This window comes from Cyrtonyx montezumae, unplaced genomic scaffold (genome assembly GCF_038088225.1).
Source record: "Cyrtonyx montezumae isolate F1298 unplaced genomic scaffold, pur_monq_1.0 scaffold_8, whole genome shotgun sequence".
Lineage (NCBI taxonomy): Eukaryota > Metazoa > Chordata > Aves > Galliformes > Odontophoridae > Cyrtonyx > Cyrtonyx montezumae.
In genome coordinates this window covers 95,720,635-95,740,340 of record NW_027072089.1, presented here as the reverse complement: position 1 = coordinate 95,740,340, position 19,706 = coordinate 95,720,635, and the positions used below count along the sequence as shown (strand labels likewise).

General features: G+C 39.7%; 1 protein-coding gene across 1 annotated transcript; it reads left to right on the top strand.

The window, feature by feature from the left end:
* Positions 1-668: 668 nt before the first annotated feature.
* LOC136058899 (golgin subfamily A member 4-like) lies at positions 669-7,096 on the top strand. The gene is made up of 4 exons (XM_065752682.1): positions 669-763; positions 5,200-5,265; positions 6,215-6,529; positions 7,022-7,096. Exons 1-4 carry the CDS (start codon positions 677-679, stop codon positions 7,094-7,096), a joined length of 543 nt encoding a protein of 180 aa, XP_065608754.1. The 5' UTR covers positions 669-676.
* Positions 7,097-19,706: the final 12,610 nt, after the last annotated feature.

The following is a 19,706-nucleotide window of genomic DNA, read 5'->3' as shown; positions in this document are numbered from 1 at the left end:
ATTACATTGCATGTCTGCATCCTGCTTGAATTCGTTTTCCAGAATCTCTTCACATTTTTTGTTTCTATGCGTTTAAATCCCTTCTCTAGTACTGACTTGATAAAAATTAACTAATTCAACTTGTGTAGTTTTCATAAAGTAGTAGAATGCTAGTACTTCAAATAATTTGGAAGAAGTATATATATAATATATTCAATACAGTGAGGATTCTAATGTTTAAGAGCATTAGAAGAGAAGGTTAAAAAATCATGAGACACGCATTATAACTGATAGAATGAGTTTTTCACATGTAGCTTTGAGAGCAAAGTGGGCTCAGTGTATCAGAAGGCAAGTCACCTGCAGAACTTTAAAGAAAAAAAAAAGTCAATGTCAGTACCTGAAATGCTTTCATTACATTGGGCTTGGCTACGATACTTTCTAAAAAATGTGCGTTTATCCTTCTTCTAAATAATCAAAACTGTATTTCTGTGGCTTTGAACTGAATGCATAGTCTAATGCATAATCTGTGCTCGCGTCCTACCTTTATCGGTGTCTGTTGACTCATAAACTGCTGTACCTTTTTATTATGTTTTTAATAGTGTGGAAAAAGAGTAGAATTTTGCAACATTCTTTACCTTATCATTTGATTTGTCTTCATTTTTGTACTTCTTGCATTGAATGACAGCTTCTAGCCGGGATGATAGCAGAGCCTGCTTTTCTCTCTGAGTATACTATCTTTGCTTTGGATCCCACCAAGCAACCTAAGCCACAGAGTGACGGTGTGGTGAGTCCTCCCACCCCGCTTAGCAATGCCTGTAGGAGAGACAGGAGAGTCCTGTACTAGAAGGCAAACCTAGTGTTGCTTGTGGCTTGTTCTCACAGTGGCATCTTAACTACCTTGTTGCTAACCCTGCACTAAAATTCACTGAGTTAGTACCTGATAGCTCCTGGCTGCTGTGCTGTATGATTTGAATTTGTTGTAACACAAAAATTAACACGTTATCTGTTACGTGGGTAACAATACTTTACTCAAGCTATAAGTAATTGTTGCACAAATTTGTACACTTGTTGCTTAGAATTCAGTAATGCTACTGAAAGTCTTCCTCTTCGTTTTATGTAGGCTTGTGTTTCAAGATAAATAAACATGATAAACACTGAGATTGCATGTAATTTTTAGACACAAACATTTTGCTGCCTACAATGGAAGGCTAAATGTAATTTACTGTTGATGGCAGGAGGAAATCATTATCATAGACACAGAAATTCAACTGCTTCTAGTTGGTAACCTGAATGGTAGGTATTATTGTGAGGCTAAATGGTCTTTTTTTCTGGATTGTTAGATTTCATTTTAAATATATAGTTCTTTGCCTGGAAATGTTGTTTGCGTGATATGCAAATCATGCAAATGGAGAAGCTTGGTTGGAAGAAAACAAGACAACTGGAGAGAAAATAGCAGACAGAAGAAGGAAAGCAGGCTTCTAATTTCCAGATACAAAGCTGTATGATTCTGAGACTGGGATCTCTTCTTTCATGCGCTTCAGAGCCATGGAATTCCTGAGTGCATAGATTCAAAGCCACGTTAAATATGTAGAGTCACAGACCATCCTTGATTCACGATTCCTTACTTTCCTTTTGTGATTTAGCAAGTCTTTCTTGCTGCTCATGCAGAGGCTGAAAATGAAAAGACACTGAAGGCTATAACAGGGTGTACACTATCTTGTGCTGGGTTTGTGTCTCCAGCTAAAAAGGATGACACTGAAACTACTAGAAAAGGTGATTTGTGGAAAATCTTTGTATGTGCCAAAGGGTGTTTTTGCTTTTTATCTCAGAGTACAGCTGATTACTAGCTCAGGCATGGTGCTCTCCAGATTGAGCTTTTTGATGAAGGAGAAAGTTGACATCCAGACTACTGAAATCTGTAGCTTTGGAGTAATTATTCGATTTTGTGTGCGTTTCTTAATTTCTAGGTATCTTGACCACATTCAAAGTCTAGTAATAGTTACTTTACATTCTGCAGGTAGAATTAATCATAAGCAGTTATGGTCTGTTTTTCAGTACACTGCAGAATATCCCCTGTACAGCCTCGTTTTGAAAATAATACATGTATGTGAGTGCTCTGAAGTTGCCTTTGGATTCTCTGTATAAACTTCAGTGACAGGAATCATCATCTTGTATATTTTTATACAAAACTGCATGCACTGCAAGTTATTATAATGCGGGAGTTAATGTGTTACCAATGAGTATTGAATAATCGTACCTGTAAAACTAATTTTATTCTCTAAACTTTTTGAAGAGAAGTGCTGTCAGTGTAAGAATTTGGGAGGGGGCAGTTGAAGAAGAGGAAACAGTGATGAAGAGTCTTTAAGGAAGAGGAGTGCTAATTATTGCAATACAAGAAAAACAAAGATAAACATTTGGGAAGCCTGGGTAAACTAAAGAAACAGGACAATGAAGGTTTCGTGAGCACACACAAACATAAATAAATTTTGCTAAAACAGATGTATTTCAACGGTGTGTGTATGGGTGATGTGCGATCCAAGAGAATGGGCATCAGGGTGAAGAGGCTTTTTTGCTCTGTATAGAGGAAGCTAGTGTAAGCTCTTTACTAATTGAGCTTTGTGGATTTCCTTACATGAAGAAACAGTGCATTCTTAAAAGTTGAGGCATTTTTTTTCAAGGAGAAAAAACTATTGGATGAGAATATATTCAAAAACCTTCTTCCTTCCATAATTTACTGAAAATTTTGCAATACTTGAGGAAGAGAGGAAGAACAGTAAAGTGTTTTTAAATACAGACACTTAAGCTTTAAACTTTTAGACATGAAAACATTTATACCTTTGGGAAATAAATAGTAAGATAAATTAGTTTGCATTTCAGGAACAGGGAAGTTGAAATATCCCTAGAATCCCCTAAGAGTCTCAGTTAAAATTCAGCTTTGGTTTATATAACTTAATGACAGAAAGCAAACTTTTTATAATTATTTTAATAATTGTAGGCATAGCTGTCTTCAGATACAGTTACAATTGTTGTGTTACGTTCTGGAGGATAATGAAAGAAAGGTTTCTGTCGGTCTCCAGAAAACCTGTTGTTTCTCTGCAGGTTTAAGACTCAAAATGACTGCGCTGTTTGCTTCCACTTTCATCAAGACAACTCTTGAGGCTTATGAAATGCTCCTAAGCTCTTCAAAGTCTCTTGAATCTATACTTATATATAGCAACCTCTATTCATACTTAACCTTTCACTTTACGGGTACTTCAGAATGACCCTTTGTCCTAGAGCACAGGCAGTTAGAACTGCAGCCGCTAGGTATGTGTGAAGGTCCAAGTTCTATATGGAAGATAATGATTATGTCCTTGTGATTTATTCTGATAGCAAATACAATCCTAAATATAGGTTCCACTTCTGTTTACGTAGACTGAAAGCAAAGATACCAGCACAATGAAGATGAAAACTTTAAAAGAGGTGGCATTAGATCTAGTTTTGTGATGGCATTTTTAAAGGGCCCTAAGAGTTGAAAAGAATACTTTTTTATATGTATTTGTAAATGCCTTATTAGATTTAATAAGTCTAATTGCTCTTGTTCTAAAATGACTTAAATGTTATTAAATTGTCCTTGTGAAGTAGATGTACAAACCCTGTGCAGCTTCCTTTAATTCTGTTGACGATAATCAGAATACATGATTTTTGAGAGATGTAGTTGGTGTGTAATTCTTGCTAAACTATGTCTTTTCTCTCTTGTTCCTGAAGTGCTAGACCTGGACTCACTACCAAAATAAAGTAGATGCTTAATTATTAACTATAAAGCAGAAAGTTAGATGTTTTTAGTTGGATTACCCTTACTGTTAGCTTTCCAGTTAGGAAATGAGAGAACAGGTAATGCAGCCCAGAATAAAATGTGGGAATGCTTTAGTTTAAAAACCAGAAAGGGCTCTCAATCCGCTAATACCAAGCCCACCATGACAATGTGGTGCTGTTAAACAGAATGCAGATTTTGCTCAAGCCAGATGAATTGCAATTTCCAAATCCAAACAGACTTCCTACATGGCTTGTTATTGCTCATTTCACATAGTTTGATTCTGTATGGATGAATGATAATTTCTCGGGCTTCCTTAGCTGACTGCATTTCTATCTTCTGTTGTGTTTTAATACTTTATTGAGCTTGGTCCATATCAAACCACACTGAAGCCCTTTTTTTATTATTTTTTTTCTTATGCATTTCTTTTTTATGCTTATACTTTCATGCATATCTGCACAGATTAGAGGGTATGGGCATAATCATATAGCAGATATAAAGGTGATAATTGATAATTTTAGCTGGATACATACCTTAGATTTTACAGATTGCATATGAATTTCCAGTTACATCTTGATTAGAAAGTTACGTTGGTCTTAACCCTTATATTTTCTTAATGTTTTGTTCAACATTTTTCAGTGCTTCTCTTGGAAAAAAGAAATATCCAAGAGAGTTTCTACTTTGTTCTTCTACATCAGTCTGACCTGGCTTAAGCACTGGAAAACTGTCAGAATTTCTACAAGTTAGGGAGCACCTGAGCACAGGGCAAAAGAACAACACAACAGACAAAGGACAGAAACATCTGAAATCTGTAATGAAAATAAAAGTATTGCTTTTTGTAGGTTTTCCCCCTCCTTATTTTGGGAGTATAGAGAAATGTGTCCAGTCTTAACACAAGATGTGTTGTCTGAAAGTCTAATATTAATTCTGGTCTTTCTTGGGGTCTCATAGTGTTAACAGCATTTTTATGCAGGTAGCAGGTTTTTGTGGTTTTGGTTTTTTTCTTCTTTTCTTTGCCTTCTTAAGTAGAGGAGGATAATGCGACTTCAGTGTTCCTCACATCAGCTGTAAACACCAGTTCAGTATATAGTTTTTTTCCCTTGCTATGGTTTTGTCTTTTTCTGATGTTCCTTTGATGTGTGCATAAATGTTACATGAATAATCATTATGAATAATTTAATTGGAAACGTTGGTGTTTGCAGATGTCTCATACTAATCTACACACGTAGCTGCTTTGTAGTTCTCTATATTGCAGCAGTCTGTTTTGAGTTTAACAAAATAGATTGTTTGCATGAACATACTGTAATATACATTTTAAAGAAAGTACTAGAAACAGAGACGTGAAAAAAGCACGGGTGTTATTTGTAGGAATGGAGAAATCTAATCATTAGTCTATTCCTTTTAACAGTTGTTTTTTCCTCCTGCAGAGTTTACCTAAGCAGTCAGTTCCCAGATTCACTGAAAAGAATGGAAGTGAGCCAGCATACCCTCAGGTACTTATGGGGTTTTTGTTTTGTCTTTCACTGCCATGTTTCATTTGTATTTAGCCACATTGCCCAGTGTGCATCTTCATGCTGGAGAAGGGATGTGAAGTAGTTTGGCATGTTACTAAGGTGATATTCAGATAGAGTTACTTCCTAGTTGAAGGAAAAGAATTGATAGGCTTAAAAAAAGTCATCACTAGTGATAAAGTTGGAGGTCATTCTTTGATACGTCTCAGAAATAGGTCTGGGTTGCTCGAGTGGGATTAGCAGCAGTTCCTAGTATGTGCATTCCAGCTTTTGTGTGGTCTGCATCATTTGGTAGTGCTGTGAAGTCACTGCTGCAGTACCAGCAGTGTATATTTCCATAGCATAGACTCTGCTGTTTTAAAACCACACAAGGACTTGTGTTGCGTAAATCAGTAATTGCATTTTGTGTAAAAATCATTAAGCCATTTAAAATGAAAAAAAGACTCTTCAAGATCACGTTAGAACTCTTGTACAAGGACTTTTACAATTGATTTATTTTCTCAGCCATAGGAAGAGGTGTTTGTATCTCTGATATAAATGCAAATAACTTCTGTTTAATACATCAGAAAATGAGTCATATTTAACTTGCATTTTAATTTGAGATAAAAAGTAAACGTGGCTATTTGTTTTAGTTACATATTCACTTTTTAATGGGTTTGCACAGAAACACATGTTTACAGGAGAGTAAATCAGAGCTGCAACGTATTGAATTTAGTTGTTCTCTGAAGCTGCACACACCTGGTAGTTGCATGCCTGTTTTGCACAGAGGGGTGACTGTTAAGGGAATGGAAGCTTTTTGATGTCACCTCTAAGGTGCTCTGTTGGGTGGCAGTGGTTCTTAGGCCCTACTCAGGTCTCTGTTTCCATAGCCTTAGTGTTTTGTCTGCCTAAAACCAGTACAGAAGTAACTTCTTGCTTTGGGTTTTTGCAGCCAAGTGATACTCAGTCTTTCACCCAGCATCTTCAGCACCGAGTTCCCTCCATGGAGTCATTGGTTCGAAGCCCAGTGAAGGAGTCCCTGTTCCGCTCTTCTTCTAAAGAGTCCCTGGTACGAACATCCTCAAGGGATTCACTGAATCGGATGGATGTGGATGCAGCTGCTCCCAACTTCGATCCACCTTCTGACACTGAAAGCGAGACTGAGGAGGTTTCAGGAAAGGCAGACAGCCTCAGCAAGGAGCAGCTGCTGCAGCGACTCCGCCAAATGGAGCGCAGCTTGGGCAACTACAGAGGAAAATATACTGAGGTAAGCAGAGGCACTGGATGGAGAGGAAGGAACAAAGTAAGCCTAGCACACCACAGTAGTGGGTCATCATTTTTTATCTGCAGTTTTTCTCTGCTTGGAACAAATAGATCCTCTTATAGCTAGCATGGACTTGTAATTATGATATTAAGTCTGGTTATGTTTGGCCTAGACAAGCTAAAAGTTTTTTGATGTCAGTACAGTGTAGGAATACTTTTCACAGAATGGCTGAGGTAGGAAAGGACCTCGGAGTCCATCTGGTCCAGCTTCTGCTCAAACAGGGCCACCCAGAGCACGTTCAGGTGGCTTTCGGAGTTCTCCTAGAACAAGTCTCTGCAACCTCTCTGGGCAGCCTGGGCCAGTGGTCTGTCACTTGCACAGCACAGAAGTGCTTCCTAGTATTCAGAGTGGAACTTTCTAGTATTCCAGTTTGTTCCCATTGCACGTCTGGGAACCGGTGGAAAGAGCTTGGCTCTGTCTTTGTCTTCCCTTCAGGTATTTATGGACACTGAGGAGAGCCTCCTCTACTTCAGGCTGAACAGTCTCAGCCTCTTCTGGTTGAAGAGGTGATTTGATCTCTTCATTATCTTGATGGTGGCCTTAAAATCTTCAAAAAACAATTATTTGGTCTTCTGAAAGCCTGAGTATTACAACATGAAGTCAGACAGTCATAAAATTTGAAGTAATAGTAATTAAAACATACCAATAAAATGGAAATATTTAACTGTGGAAACTAAAATGTTACAAAATTCATCATTCATCGATGTAGCCACTTACCAGTTAAAGGCAGTTAAAAACCAAACCCATAAGAGCTGTCCTTCACCATATTCTTCCCATAAATGTGTTGGATAAGACAAGGATCTTTTGAGGAGGCAATACAAGAACAAATTAAGTTCTCCTTGTTATGTGCTAATTGCTCAAATAATCCTTGTACATAAATACTTTGTGTTAGGTTTTGCATTAGGTTTTTCCTATTAAAAATAATTCCTCATCAACAGTTGTCAGGCAAGGGCCAGGAAGGGCTTTAATTCAGAGGTTTATTGCAGTGTTGGTTTCAGAACATTTTGTTGGCTTCTTTGCTGTGCAAGGAATTTCCTCTACAGTTCTGAAGCACGGGGAAGAGTTGTGATCAGTAGCTGTTGAGAACAAGAGGCAGCGTACGGTTCAGAAGCGAATGTAGTTAGTTGAAAAGAGAGGGGAACAGCTTTGTAGCTGCCTTCCAACACTGTCCCTTTGGTGGTGGCCAAGCGTGGTCAGTGCTCACAGCTGCAGGTGTCATAGTTGGCATTTGCTGGTTGGGGAAGGGATAGATAGCAGGAGAGCATGAAAATGGGTTTGGGAGTTGGGTGAAAGCAAAGCAGGAGGCATTCAGAGCCTTGCATTTTGTCTCGTTTGCTTTTTCATCCCCTTTATACTTTCTGTGATGCAACTAGGTGTGGCTAACAGATCCCATATCTACCAGTGGTCCTTGCTTTTACACAAGCAACACCCTTGCAGAATAATGATTATAGACCTGTTGCATGAATGCATGAATAAAACGTGCATGATTCTGGTTTTCTCAGTGAGAAGTTGAATGCAAATTATCATCCTAACAACTAATTATTTAGATAACTATTTTAAAATAGATCAACTTTAAAAGCAATCAGAAACCACCTTGAAGAAGTATTTTATAATGTCATGTAGATATTGCTTACATATTTAGGTTACATCTACATGTTTCTAAAAGTGTTCAGCCAAATGAATTAAATTAAGTAGCCAGTAAAACCACTCAGAAGTTTCTGGTTTTTTTTTTTGTCATCCTTTGTCTCATTTGAGACACATTTAAGGTTTAAAAAAAGCGGTCTACTTTCTGTTGTTGCAAATGGCATGTGTCATACTACAGTTCTAGTGTACTGAATGAGCATAAGAGAAATATACATTTCTGCTTTTTATGTCGATTAAATCTGGTGCCTAAATGCAGATCCTGGTTTACCAAAGTGGATTCTTCAGTTCCCAGGAGAAATGTGTGTGTGGAAAACAGTTTTTAGGAACAAGCTTGAAGTGATCCTGAGACAAACTTGTTTTCTGGAAGAGACAATCCTTGATAATTTCTCATTGGATCTAATCTCTTAAAATTTAAATGCTGGTATTAGAATCGGGTTTTCCTGTTACGTTGTTTAGTAAAAGAAATAGATGCTACAAGGTATTTTTTGAAGTTACAGTTACAATGAGATTTTTATTATTTCATAATATATGGATAATCTTTTTAAATTCACATGTCAGTTTTCATTTGAAATGTGTTTATCTGTGATTCACAGGAGCTCCAGATGGATCAAGAAGCTAAGAAACATCTCCAGGAGGAATTTGACGCTTCCTTAGAAGAAAAGGATCAACTTATTAGTGTTCTGCAGACTCAGGTAGAGCACCATACCCAAGAGATGTTTTTAAAAATTAATTTTTCCTAATATTTTTTTATTAATCTCCTGTATTGAGTGTCCATGTTGTACTGTAAATGCTGTTGTGTTTTGAAGCTTGAGAATTTATGATTCTCTAGAAATTAAGTAGATCTCTTTAGAATACCTTTGAAAAACCTCATTCGTGTTAAATACAGATGTTTGATCTCTTTAATGTCATTGTTACCAAGAATGTAACAGGTATTTGAGCTAGAAATGCTTTTGTAAAACGCATGGATTTTCCTTAGTTGATCTTTGTTGTTTCTCCACTCATAATTATACTATTTTTGCTGCTTGAAAGCATAATTGTGATTTTAAAAAATGCTAAAAATAACCAGACAAATGTTTCCTTTCTCTGCTTCCTGGAAACACTTTTCTTAATTTTCTCTTATTCTGCAACTGAAAATGTGGTCATCTTAGAATCCTTGCCTTTTAATGGAAATAACTTTTTGTTTAGGTATCGTTGCTGAAGCAAAGGTTACAGAATGGTCAGATAGGCATTGAATTACCTGATCCCAATAACCAGTCTGAACCACAAGTTGAAAGTCAAACTAAAGAAGTGAATGCAGAAAATAGTGTGGAACCAGGAAGCAGTGGTAGGTACTGGGGCTATTTTAAGAGGTCTTGTTGGGGGGAATACGCTTGCTATTATTTACGATGGAGTAGAAGAACATAAGGCTCAACGTATTTTCTAGAAAGATGCTTTTTCTGGAAACAGAGTGGCACACAGAGGATACAGTAACCATACAGTGTGCTGACTTCCTATAGGAATTCAAATCTGGTCCATCTAGCCTCTATAAGCAATGTTAACATTAGTATTGCTGTTCCCACTTAAAATTTTCAGGAGATTCTATCTCCCATGAAATTTTTCCAGTTCAGTAACACGATCTTCTGAAGACTTCTGTGAATCACAAAAAAAACTAATTTCAAAAAATTAAATAACAAAACACTTGGTATTATTTCTCAATAAGAAAGACAGCGCAGAGAGAGGAGAACAGATTTTGCTTCCTTTTAGTAAGTAACAGTTATTTGAGATGCTTACTAGTAATGAGACCTGACAGATGTTATTTTCAAACTTGCCACAGTTCTTGTAAAGAAACATCACACTTTCTAAAGACTCTTCTAAAAGGTGAACTTGTTGTTTTCAATTTTAGGTGAAATGCAGTAACAAATTGGAACAGAAGCTGCTGCCTGTGAGTTTCCCTCTATTCCCATTATCTGTTCAAGAAGAGTTTAGATGAGGTGCTAAAGGACTTAATTTAGTAGTTGGGTAGAGATAGTGATAGGAGGATGGTTGGACTAGATGATCTTATAGGTCCTTTCCAACCTTATGAACTTATGAACTTGTTGTTTACAATTTTAGGTGAAATGCAGTAACAAATTGGAACAGAAGCTGCTGTCTGTGAGTTTCCCTCTATTCCCACTATTTCATGAGCCAGAAGAGTATCATCACCTGACCTACTAAACAGCTATCCAGACCTTACATATGTGCTTTACTCATGAATAACATTATCTAAATAAATCATTCTCCCAAAGCATCAGTGAAAATTAGTAACAGAACAAATGTCAAGACAGGCACTGAAATTTATTGCTTTGCAAGACATGTGTAGCACGTGTTTGATACTAGCTGAAAGAAATTTGCTTTGATCAAGCCGATTTTAGCTATTCTTAACTTAGTGATAAACAGTTGGCAACAAGTTCTTAAAACTTTTACTAGGTTAGCGTAATTACTGGAAGTACTCAGCATTAGAGCTCAGAATCCTAGCGATGTTGTGTGAGTTCACTGACATTAATTTCTTCATCCATAGTAAATACTGGAATATATTCTTATCATCTCTCTTCAAAGTCACAAGTGTACTTCTAGTTGATACTTTTTATTAAACACCATGGAACCAGAATTCAATTTACAATGAGAAACTTACTGATTTTAAACAGATAGTGAAAAAGTACAGTTTTCTATTTCACTTTAAATGCTGAGTAAATCTTTAATTTCAGAGATTAAGTTTTCTACAATGTTTTAAAAACTGGAATTCTACAATAAAGCTCTGATATATTAAATGCACTTTACAACTATAGCTTATTTGTCATTTAATGATTAGGTTAAAAAACAGAAATAACGGTGAGTTTCAGCTTTTACCTTCATAATCTCAGCCACCTCTTTCTTCACTCTGGTCAATTCTTGCTGAAGATTTATTCTCTCTTCCTCACTTGCCTTTTCTACTGCTTTGATTTTTAAATCCATTTCTGCCTGTAATTTTTTCCGGGCTTCTTCAGTTCTTTGGGCGATACTCAGAGCCTTCTCAAGCTCTTCAAAAGCTGTAAAGGTTAAAATAATAATACTATGTTAGTGAGCTTAGGAATCCATCAAGAACTCACATGAGTTTATTGTCTAGAAAGGAAAAAAAAAAAAAGATAAATGGCCGCAAACGTCTTGGATGCTGTTGGGTTTCAGTAGCCTCTATTTCTTCCCTTCAAATAGTTATGTATCAACCATGCAAGTCAAACTAGGGCTCTTTTTCTGACCATACACTTAAATAACTTTGTCCCTTGTTAGTAAACCATGAAAAAACTCTTCCTGGACAGAATACTGATGTACAATACCATTGTACTTTATTCACTACAGAATTTTCTTTCCCACAGCATAACCTTTACATTCTTCTCCCCAGTACTGTGTAGAGATGGGTTTTGCTGATTTCATCCTTTCTCTGTCTACACTCAATATAAACTGCTATGAACGCAATGAGAAGGGACACTGGAAAAATGTGGCTTCGTGAAGATTCTCTTATGTTTCCAAATTTTGAAAAAAAAATCTAAAGGAAAAAATATTAGCATTTGTTCTCAAAAGAACTTGAGTATTTCTAACATGTTTCGAAGAACACAAATGGAAGTAATGCAAGTCTGCTGAAACACCTCTTAATTTACACATCGGAAGCAATAACCTGACAGCTGCTTCTTATGATAACAATCATTCAAGCCTATTTCATTCACTTCTGAGGTGATCATTTAAACACAGTAAGAAAGCAAATCCTCACTAAAACCGACGACAGAATCTCCGCAGATTTACACAGGACTAGGAAGTAACCACTATCAGGAAACAGGACTTCCCTGATAAGGGCATTCTGGAGGTGTTTCCTACAGCCTGGCTGGGCTTGCAGCACTCTACAGGCCTCAGTAGCTTCACCCTCCTTCCTCAGTAACAGAATCTATTTTGAAACGAGGCACAAGGAGCTAACAGATCAGTCCGTTTTAGGAACAAATTCAATGCCAATTTTCTGCTAGTAGTACCAGAGATCAATCGAAAAATAACAACCACAAGAAAATTTTCATACACAAACAAAAATCTGTTCTTGTTCTGTCTGCTCCTCATGTCAACCATTGAGTTGCACAGTCTGCCCACAGCACTGCAGACCGGGTGAAAGTATCTTATACTAGGTTTCATAAGACTTATCTTAAGGCTTTGTCAGTGTTGACTTTAACAGCCAAGTAAAGACTACAACATACCGAACTGGTGGGCACTGGTGGATGCGAGAAAGAAATAAAGAAATGCAACCACATCCACCTGGGCCCAAATTTCTCCACAACATCTATTTCTATTAAGCACTCACACACAGTGAGTATACTAACGTATGACTGTGCTGCTGACTTGGCAACAATATTGTGTACAAAGTACTGTAATCTGACTGCTAAGTAAGTTTTGCAGCTCTCTTTCAATTGCACTTGAAAATTCAGCACATATGCCAACTCAGTATGCTAGTCTGAACCATGAAAAAACCATACTTTTTTACACTCTAGAGAAGACCCAAAATTAATACATATGAAAGGGCTTATAATTAAACTTGACAAACTATAAAGAGCTTTGCAGGCATTCCATCTCCAGAAGCACCACCCTTACTCGACAAATAAGCAATTAAAAGAAAACTTAAGTAGCTGGATATCAGCAGGGTCGAAACCATGAGACCACACAACTCAGATCACCCATGCATCATGTTACACTCAGCCCAGGCGCAGGGAGCTGACAGCTGATCTGTCAGAAGAGCGCAGTTTCAGCCTGCAGCCTGCCATCCACACCATAATGAGTTCACATCACTTCTACTCTGGTAGTTCCAAGGTTTAAAGGATGCCTAACCCAGCAAAAACCCAAAGAGGCACGGGCTGCCAGTATCACAGAATTGTAGGGGTTGGAAGGGATCTCTAAGGGATATCTAGAGATCATCGAGTCCAACCCCCCTGCCAAAGCAGCTCCCTAGAGCAGGTTGCACAGGTAGCTGTCCAGCCACGTATCTGTCCCAGCACAAAGTCTGATGAAGTAAAGTAAACTTGTCAAGCTCTTTGTACCCAAATCTAAACAGGCACAGAGAAGATTTCTGCTTCAGCACATGCGTGAAATCATCACAGCATTCCTGGCCACGGCCACTACCAGACAGAGATTGTGAACACAGCAAACCGAATGCTCAGCACTTCATTATGAAACATATCTTCTAGAAACCAATACTAATCATATACTTCTAACGAGGTACGTGTAAGAGAAAGAAAGAAAGAAAAGGACAAGTAAATTATCGCTTAAAAAATGAAAAAGTAAAGCCGAGAATAAAGTCTTCCTCGGCTTTTCCACCTTTAAAAAAACACGCGTGGGGCTAAGGCCTCCAAACGAAGGAAGCAGAAGGGACTCTGGAATGAGAGCAGAAGTCAGAACGAGAATCGAGCTTAAATGCAGCGCATACCAAAGCGCGCAGCCCCCGCACCCCTCCGTCCAAGCCGGTGTGACGTCCCAGCCCGAGACCTTCAGCCCCCGCCTCCGCAGGACCGGCCGCTCCCCCGGGCCGAGCCCCCCATGGGTACCTGCGGCTGGAGAGGGGCGGCCCGGCTACCAACGCCGCGCGGCGGCGCCTGCTCCTCACTGATCTTCTGCTTCAGCTTCTTGAACATGGCGGCGCGTTCGGCGGCCCTTCGTCCTCCTCCTCGTCCTCCTTTTCTTCTCTCGCCCCCTGCGGTGAGACGCCAATGGGGCTCGGCCCCTGCCCCGCTTGGCCGCCAAAGGCCTACCCCAGCTCGGGTACCCCCCCCCGGCAGGTGAGCGCGCCTCCGCGCCTGCGCGGCCAACGTGGAGCCGAGAGCTCGGGGCGCTACGGGGCGCAGCGAGGCACAAACTTCCCTTGGGAATACGCTGTCGGGCTCGGCTCGGCTCGGCTCGGCTCGGCTGTGGGGGTGGCTAAGGCCCGAGGCCCCTTGAGGCTGGGACCGGGAGGGGAGCGCGGTGGCGGTGGTATGGAGCGTGGGTGAATCGGCGGCCAGCAATGCGTGGTGCGGCGAATCAGGGCCGGGATGTGAGTGGGAATCGGCATGGAACAGGCTCCCCAGAGCAGCGGGCACGGCGCTTGGACGACGCTCTCAGACTTAGGGTTTGGATTTCGGGTGGTCCTGTGTGGAGGCAGAACCCGATGACCCAGCTCGCGATATCCTGTGATCCTGTGACTCACTGAAGCGCCAGTCAGAGCTCGCTAAACCCTCCGTCGAGTGACAGAGCTCTTCTCTGAGGCGCCTGTTGCTGGGTGTGTGAGGGTTTGGAAAACACGCTTGGATTCTGCAGCTGGCTGAAAACCTGCCTGCTGGCAGCCACCTCCTGAAACCTTGTGGGTCCTCTTCTATCTGCACACCTGAGGTGTGTTGTTTACAGATAGGATGTGTGCCCTCAGTGAGACACAGAGAGCTGTTCAAGCAGCTGCCATTCATTCTCCAACAGTGGGATTATTTCAAAACTGCCGTGTTGCCTGTGATGTCATATGAGAGCTAGAAATACACGATGGGATTTGCAAGAAATGCTGAACCGTGATCCTTCTATATCCCACCGCTCTGCGAACAGTGTACCTGGTAATCACAGGCATCCTGACATATTTACACTGACATACGTTGCTGTCACCCTTAAGTAAACTGAGGGAAAAAAAAGTATGTAGATGATTAGTTTGCTGCACTGACCACAAAATGAGCAAGATGCATTCACAGCAAATACATATATAGGTTTTCCTGATTTTTTGCTGCATGTGAGAAAAGGAATCTTTAGTAGAAAATAAACTGAAGGACCGATTGTGATACTTTTGTATAGGCCGACTTGGAAACAGAGGTCTAGGAAAGAGTTTCTGTCACTTTTGAGGAGGGGAAAAATGTTCAAGAGCAGCCCACACGGAAATGAGGTAGAGTGGGTGATTATATTTAACTGTAGCTTTAAAAAGCAAAAATTTGCTACTTAAGCCTGATGGTTTCAACTCCTTCTAAAGCTGGCTTGCATTGACACAGAGCATTCCCAGGCAGTAAGTGAGGGCACTGCCTGGGAAACTCTCTAACCTTTGCACCTCCAGCCTCACCTCCGGTCTTCCAACAGGTCCCCAATTCCCACACCTCTGTGCTTTTTCTCAGTGCTGCCCAGTCTCTGCAGCACCTGTAATTACACTCTAATTTTAAACATGTCACTAAGTATACTGTGTGAATTTGATGGCTTGATGCAGATTAAAAGGAAGCTAACTCATACAGTCATCAGATAGAAAAGCAGAGCAGAGCTTACAGCTGCCTTTTGTCTCATAGGGCATCATTATCCTGGTGGGTTATCTGTTCAGATATCAATGGGGTAAGTCAAGTCTTTCAACCTTTCTCTCATCATGTCTTCTACTATTATTGCCACTGCCTGCCCTTACTTTTGTCATTTTTACTTAATGGTTTCTTTTTTTTTTTATCATTTATAGCTTTGTTCATTTCTTCATAAAATGTACAAAACATGAAACCAAGCTCTGTATTGTTTCCTTGGAACATTTAGTTGCTGTGTTCTGAACATACCTATTCAAATTCTGAAGATATATCTGATAATTCCACAAAATATGTTCATAAACCTTCAAATTTTGTAGCGCCTGGGCAAGGTTGATTTAAACACATTGCAATATACAAAGAATTTACTTCAAGCTCAATCAGGTCCTGGGGGGAACTGTCTGGAATCACATTAATTCCCACCCTTTCTGGGTTACAATACCTTTTATGTAACTGAATAGTACTTTCTTTCTAGAGGGCAAGTCAGTGAAAGATAAATGTATTTCTGCACAGTTCTGGATATGGTAGATAATCGAGAATAAAAGTCTGTTCCCAAGTGAATCTGTAGCAGTTGTTAATGTATCTCCGTGGGAATGGAAACTGAGCATTAACGTAAAAGACTGTGTTTTCATAGCAGTCTAGACTTCCCTAATTGTCAGTGACAGGGGCCCACATATCCCTGCAGTGCCATTCCTCACCTTGTGCTAGAGCCAGTGCTTGTCAGGCCTTTCCCTCAGCAACTGCTGTGTGTTGACTTTGCAGAAATCTGAACTGACAAAAGAGCAAATAACTTTCTGCTGACTTACTGTGCTGAGTTTCACGACTGCAGGAGAAACAGAGGCAGCCAAAAGCTAGATAGCTTTACATTGCCAGAGTTCTTATTTTACGTCACTCAGGAATGTATCGCTCAGGTCTTTGTGGAGCAATTTGCTTACTTTTAAACTGAAGTAATCCCACTAAGTGCTATTTCAAGATAGCTAACAAGCGGCTCTGTTTCTCAATCAGTAACTTATCTTGGCTACTAATACAGCTAAAGTGTTCATGAAATGGCCTCCAGTCAGCCTAACCTGATTTTCAGAACTCTCTCTTTAAGTTATTGCAGCTCTGTGGAAGTCACAAGAAAGCCCTGGGGATGAATTATGAATGTGGCTTTGAGTACTCTTTTTCTACACCTCAATTCCAAGTACTTTGTGACAAATGTATGAATTTGCTTACAGTTAGTTCTTTCAATCCACTCCTCCATCACAGGTATGGAAAGACCTAAGGAAGTGTCTCATATGTGTCATTTCTGATAACTTGTTCTGCTGGTTCAAATTTTTTGAAAGGAGGTTTGTCATCAAGAATGCTTGAATTTTTCTTTAAATCGTCATCACATTGTTAATGTAATGTCTGATAAAAGCATTACCATTACTCCTACTTAATCTTATTTGATGTAGAAGGAATTGCTATAAGAACAAATTAATGTGAACTGGTAATAACATAAATGTAAGCAGAAGGAGTCCTAACCAAACAACAGGAGTTACTGACCAGAGCTTACAATGCACACTGCTGCTCTTTACAGACAGCTTAGAGAATGTGTCATTTTGTTGTAACTGCAGTGTTTACAACTCATAACGTTGTATGGGAAGTGCTGAATCACAGCCTGAACCACTGATTGGTCACCTGAGGTGATCACCATGTCAGCCATGGGGCCACAGGTGAAGGTGATATACCTGTGTGATTGGAAGGGGTGGAGCCTGGCTCCACCTCTCCCAAACCCCATTTAAGGGCTGATCACCACCAGGGTAGGATCTTTTCTCAGAGATTTCTCCCATGCGGAGTCCCCTGTGAGCCTTGATATCCTGAAGGTGTGCCATCTTCTCTTTTGTATTTTTTGTATCCTATCTGTATAGAACTACTCAAAATATTCCATCATCTGTATTTAGTTTATACTCTTTCTTTGAGTAGTACCATCCTTGGGAGTTATTTACCCCACCAGTGTTCAAAATGTTAATGTTGCTATTGAGTAGTCATGCAATGGAACATACACAGGTGCAGAGGTAGTCAGTATCAGTCAGGAAGTATCTTTATTTCAGCACAAAGTTTTCTAACAGCCACACATTATCTGATAGTACAGTGAAAGTGGTGACAACTTTTTGTGGATGCACCTTACAGAGTGAGAAGAATCACAAAATCACAGAACTGAAGGGGTTGGAGGGGACCTCCAGAGATAAGCAAGTCCAACTCCCATGCAAAGCAGGGCCCCTACAGCAAGCTACGGAGGTATAAAAAGTAGTTGTGCTAGATACATCCTTTAAGTGTATTAATGTGACTAGAACCCTGCTGGTTTAAAAAAGAAAGCTGGACTTAGTGAATCCTCAGAGTATGACTTCAGCCTGATTTGACAGTTTTAGGTTTCTGTATAAACGTCATTACTCCCAACTACCAGAAGATGTCAGTGTTCCAGAAGATTACGACCGCCTCTGTAGTCATTGTCAGTAATGCAAGTGCAAAACTGTACCAGCAACGGAATGAGAGTTGTAAACTATGCAGAACAGATAATAGCAAAACAAACAAACAAAGACATACAACAACTACCTAATCATCTCATCCTTGTGTACGAAGAGCAGACTGCTCTAAGCAGCCTGCTGGATATCTAATACTACATTTCTTTGCCATGTGTCTGGCTTGATGGTTGCTTAGCAGTCTATTTATGTATTTATATGTTCATCTGTGGTGCCCGGTTATTGTTCTGAGCTCAGTGAAGGAAAAAATGAGCAAAAAGGTTCATCAACAACCATGTGAAAAATATATACGTGAGAGGAATAAGATCTGTGAACTTGCTGAAAATGCTCAAAGCTATGTAAAGAGCAAGGGCAGAGCCTGAGACAGCTGAAAGACAGGCCAGAATGTGCAGCTGTTTCAGCTGAGACAAGAAACTCACTTCAGAGTGAGGAAAAGCTGACAGGCATTGCTTCTCTGCTTCCTGGGAGAGAAAGGAATCTCTCTGCTCTAGTGGGAAAGTTGTTCAGAGGTCACATTTTGTGCAACGCACCTCTCTTCCCAAAAGTACAAAGTGCAAGCTCAGGCTTTGAAGGCTATGAAGAGCCACTGAGTAAACTGAATCACGTAACTGCAAGACAGGGAAAGTTATCTGTATTTGTTCAACTGAATAAGACATCTTTTTGTGAATAGAAACATAAGCCTTGGAGAGATTTAATAGCGAGGGCCAGGATCTTGCAGGAGTCTTGCTTTCTTAAAACACAGGTAATCATTTTATCTCTATCTTGGTTAAGTGGCATTCCCATTCTGCTTAGTCTAAATTGTCAAAACTCTTCCATTTGAGACACTCTCTGTCTGCCCAGAGAGGTTGTGGATTCTCCTTCTCTATAGATGTTCAAGACCCGCCTGGATGCCTACGTGTGCAACTTGGTGCAGGGAGCTGCTTTGGCAGGGGGGTTGGACTCAACGATCTCCAGAGGTCCCTTCCAACCCCTGCAATTCTGTGATTCTGTGTATTTTGCTTTAATTGCTGTACTTCCTTTAAAATCTCTGGATGCCATGGAAAGGGAGACAAGGATGCCATAAAACAGGAATTCTTCACATCAACAGTGACGCCAGTCACAAGTTCAGTTTTAAATGAGCTGGCAGCAGATTCTCACTGGAATATTTTAATTCTTTTATTTATTTATTTATTCGAGTACAATATAAAGAAATCCACATGGGCAGGGATCTTATATTTAAGAGCAAAGAACTTGCTTCTGAAGGCAGTGCCATTGTGGCAGAGCAGTATGTTTGCTGGTTTCAAGGAGTCCTCAGTTTGATTCCCAGCACTGCCCTGCTTGTCAACCCTGGGCAAACTGTTTTGCAGTTCTGTTCTTCTGTTGGTCTTTTAAGCAAGAAGAGGATGCTACTCAACATCTTGCAAACACACTGTTAGATTTTCTCTTTGCTTTCCCAATTGCTGGTATAAATGTCATCCTTTTTAAGAATACTGACACACAGATTCATAGATTCAACTATTTCCTTGCTAGGATTTTTTTGATTCTGTGATCATACTTCCCCTTAAGCACCATCTTTAAGAAACAACAAATGACTGTGTAATAATTTTCAGTTAGCGGTGCTTAGAATACATGCAAATATCTTGAGTCAGAAAGGATATTCAGCTGGGAAGAGCTAAAAATACATGTAGGTAA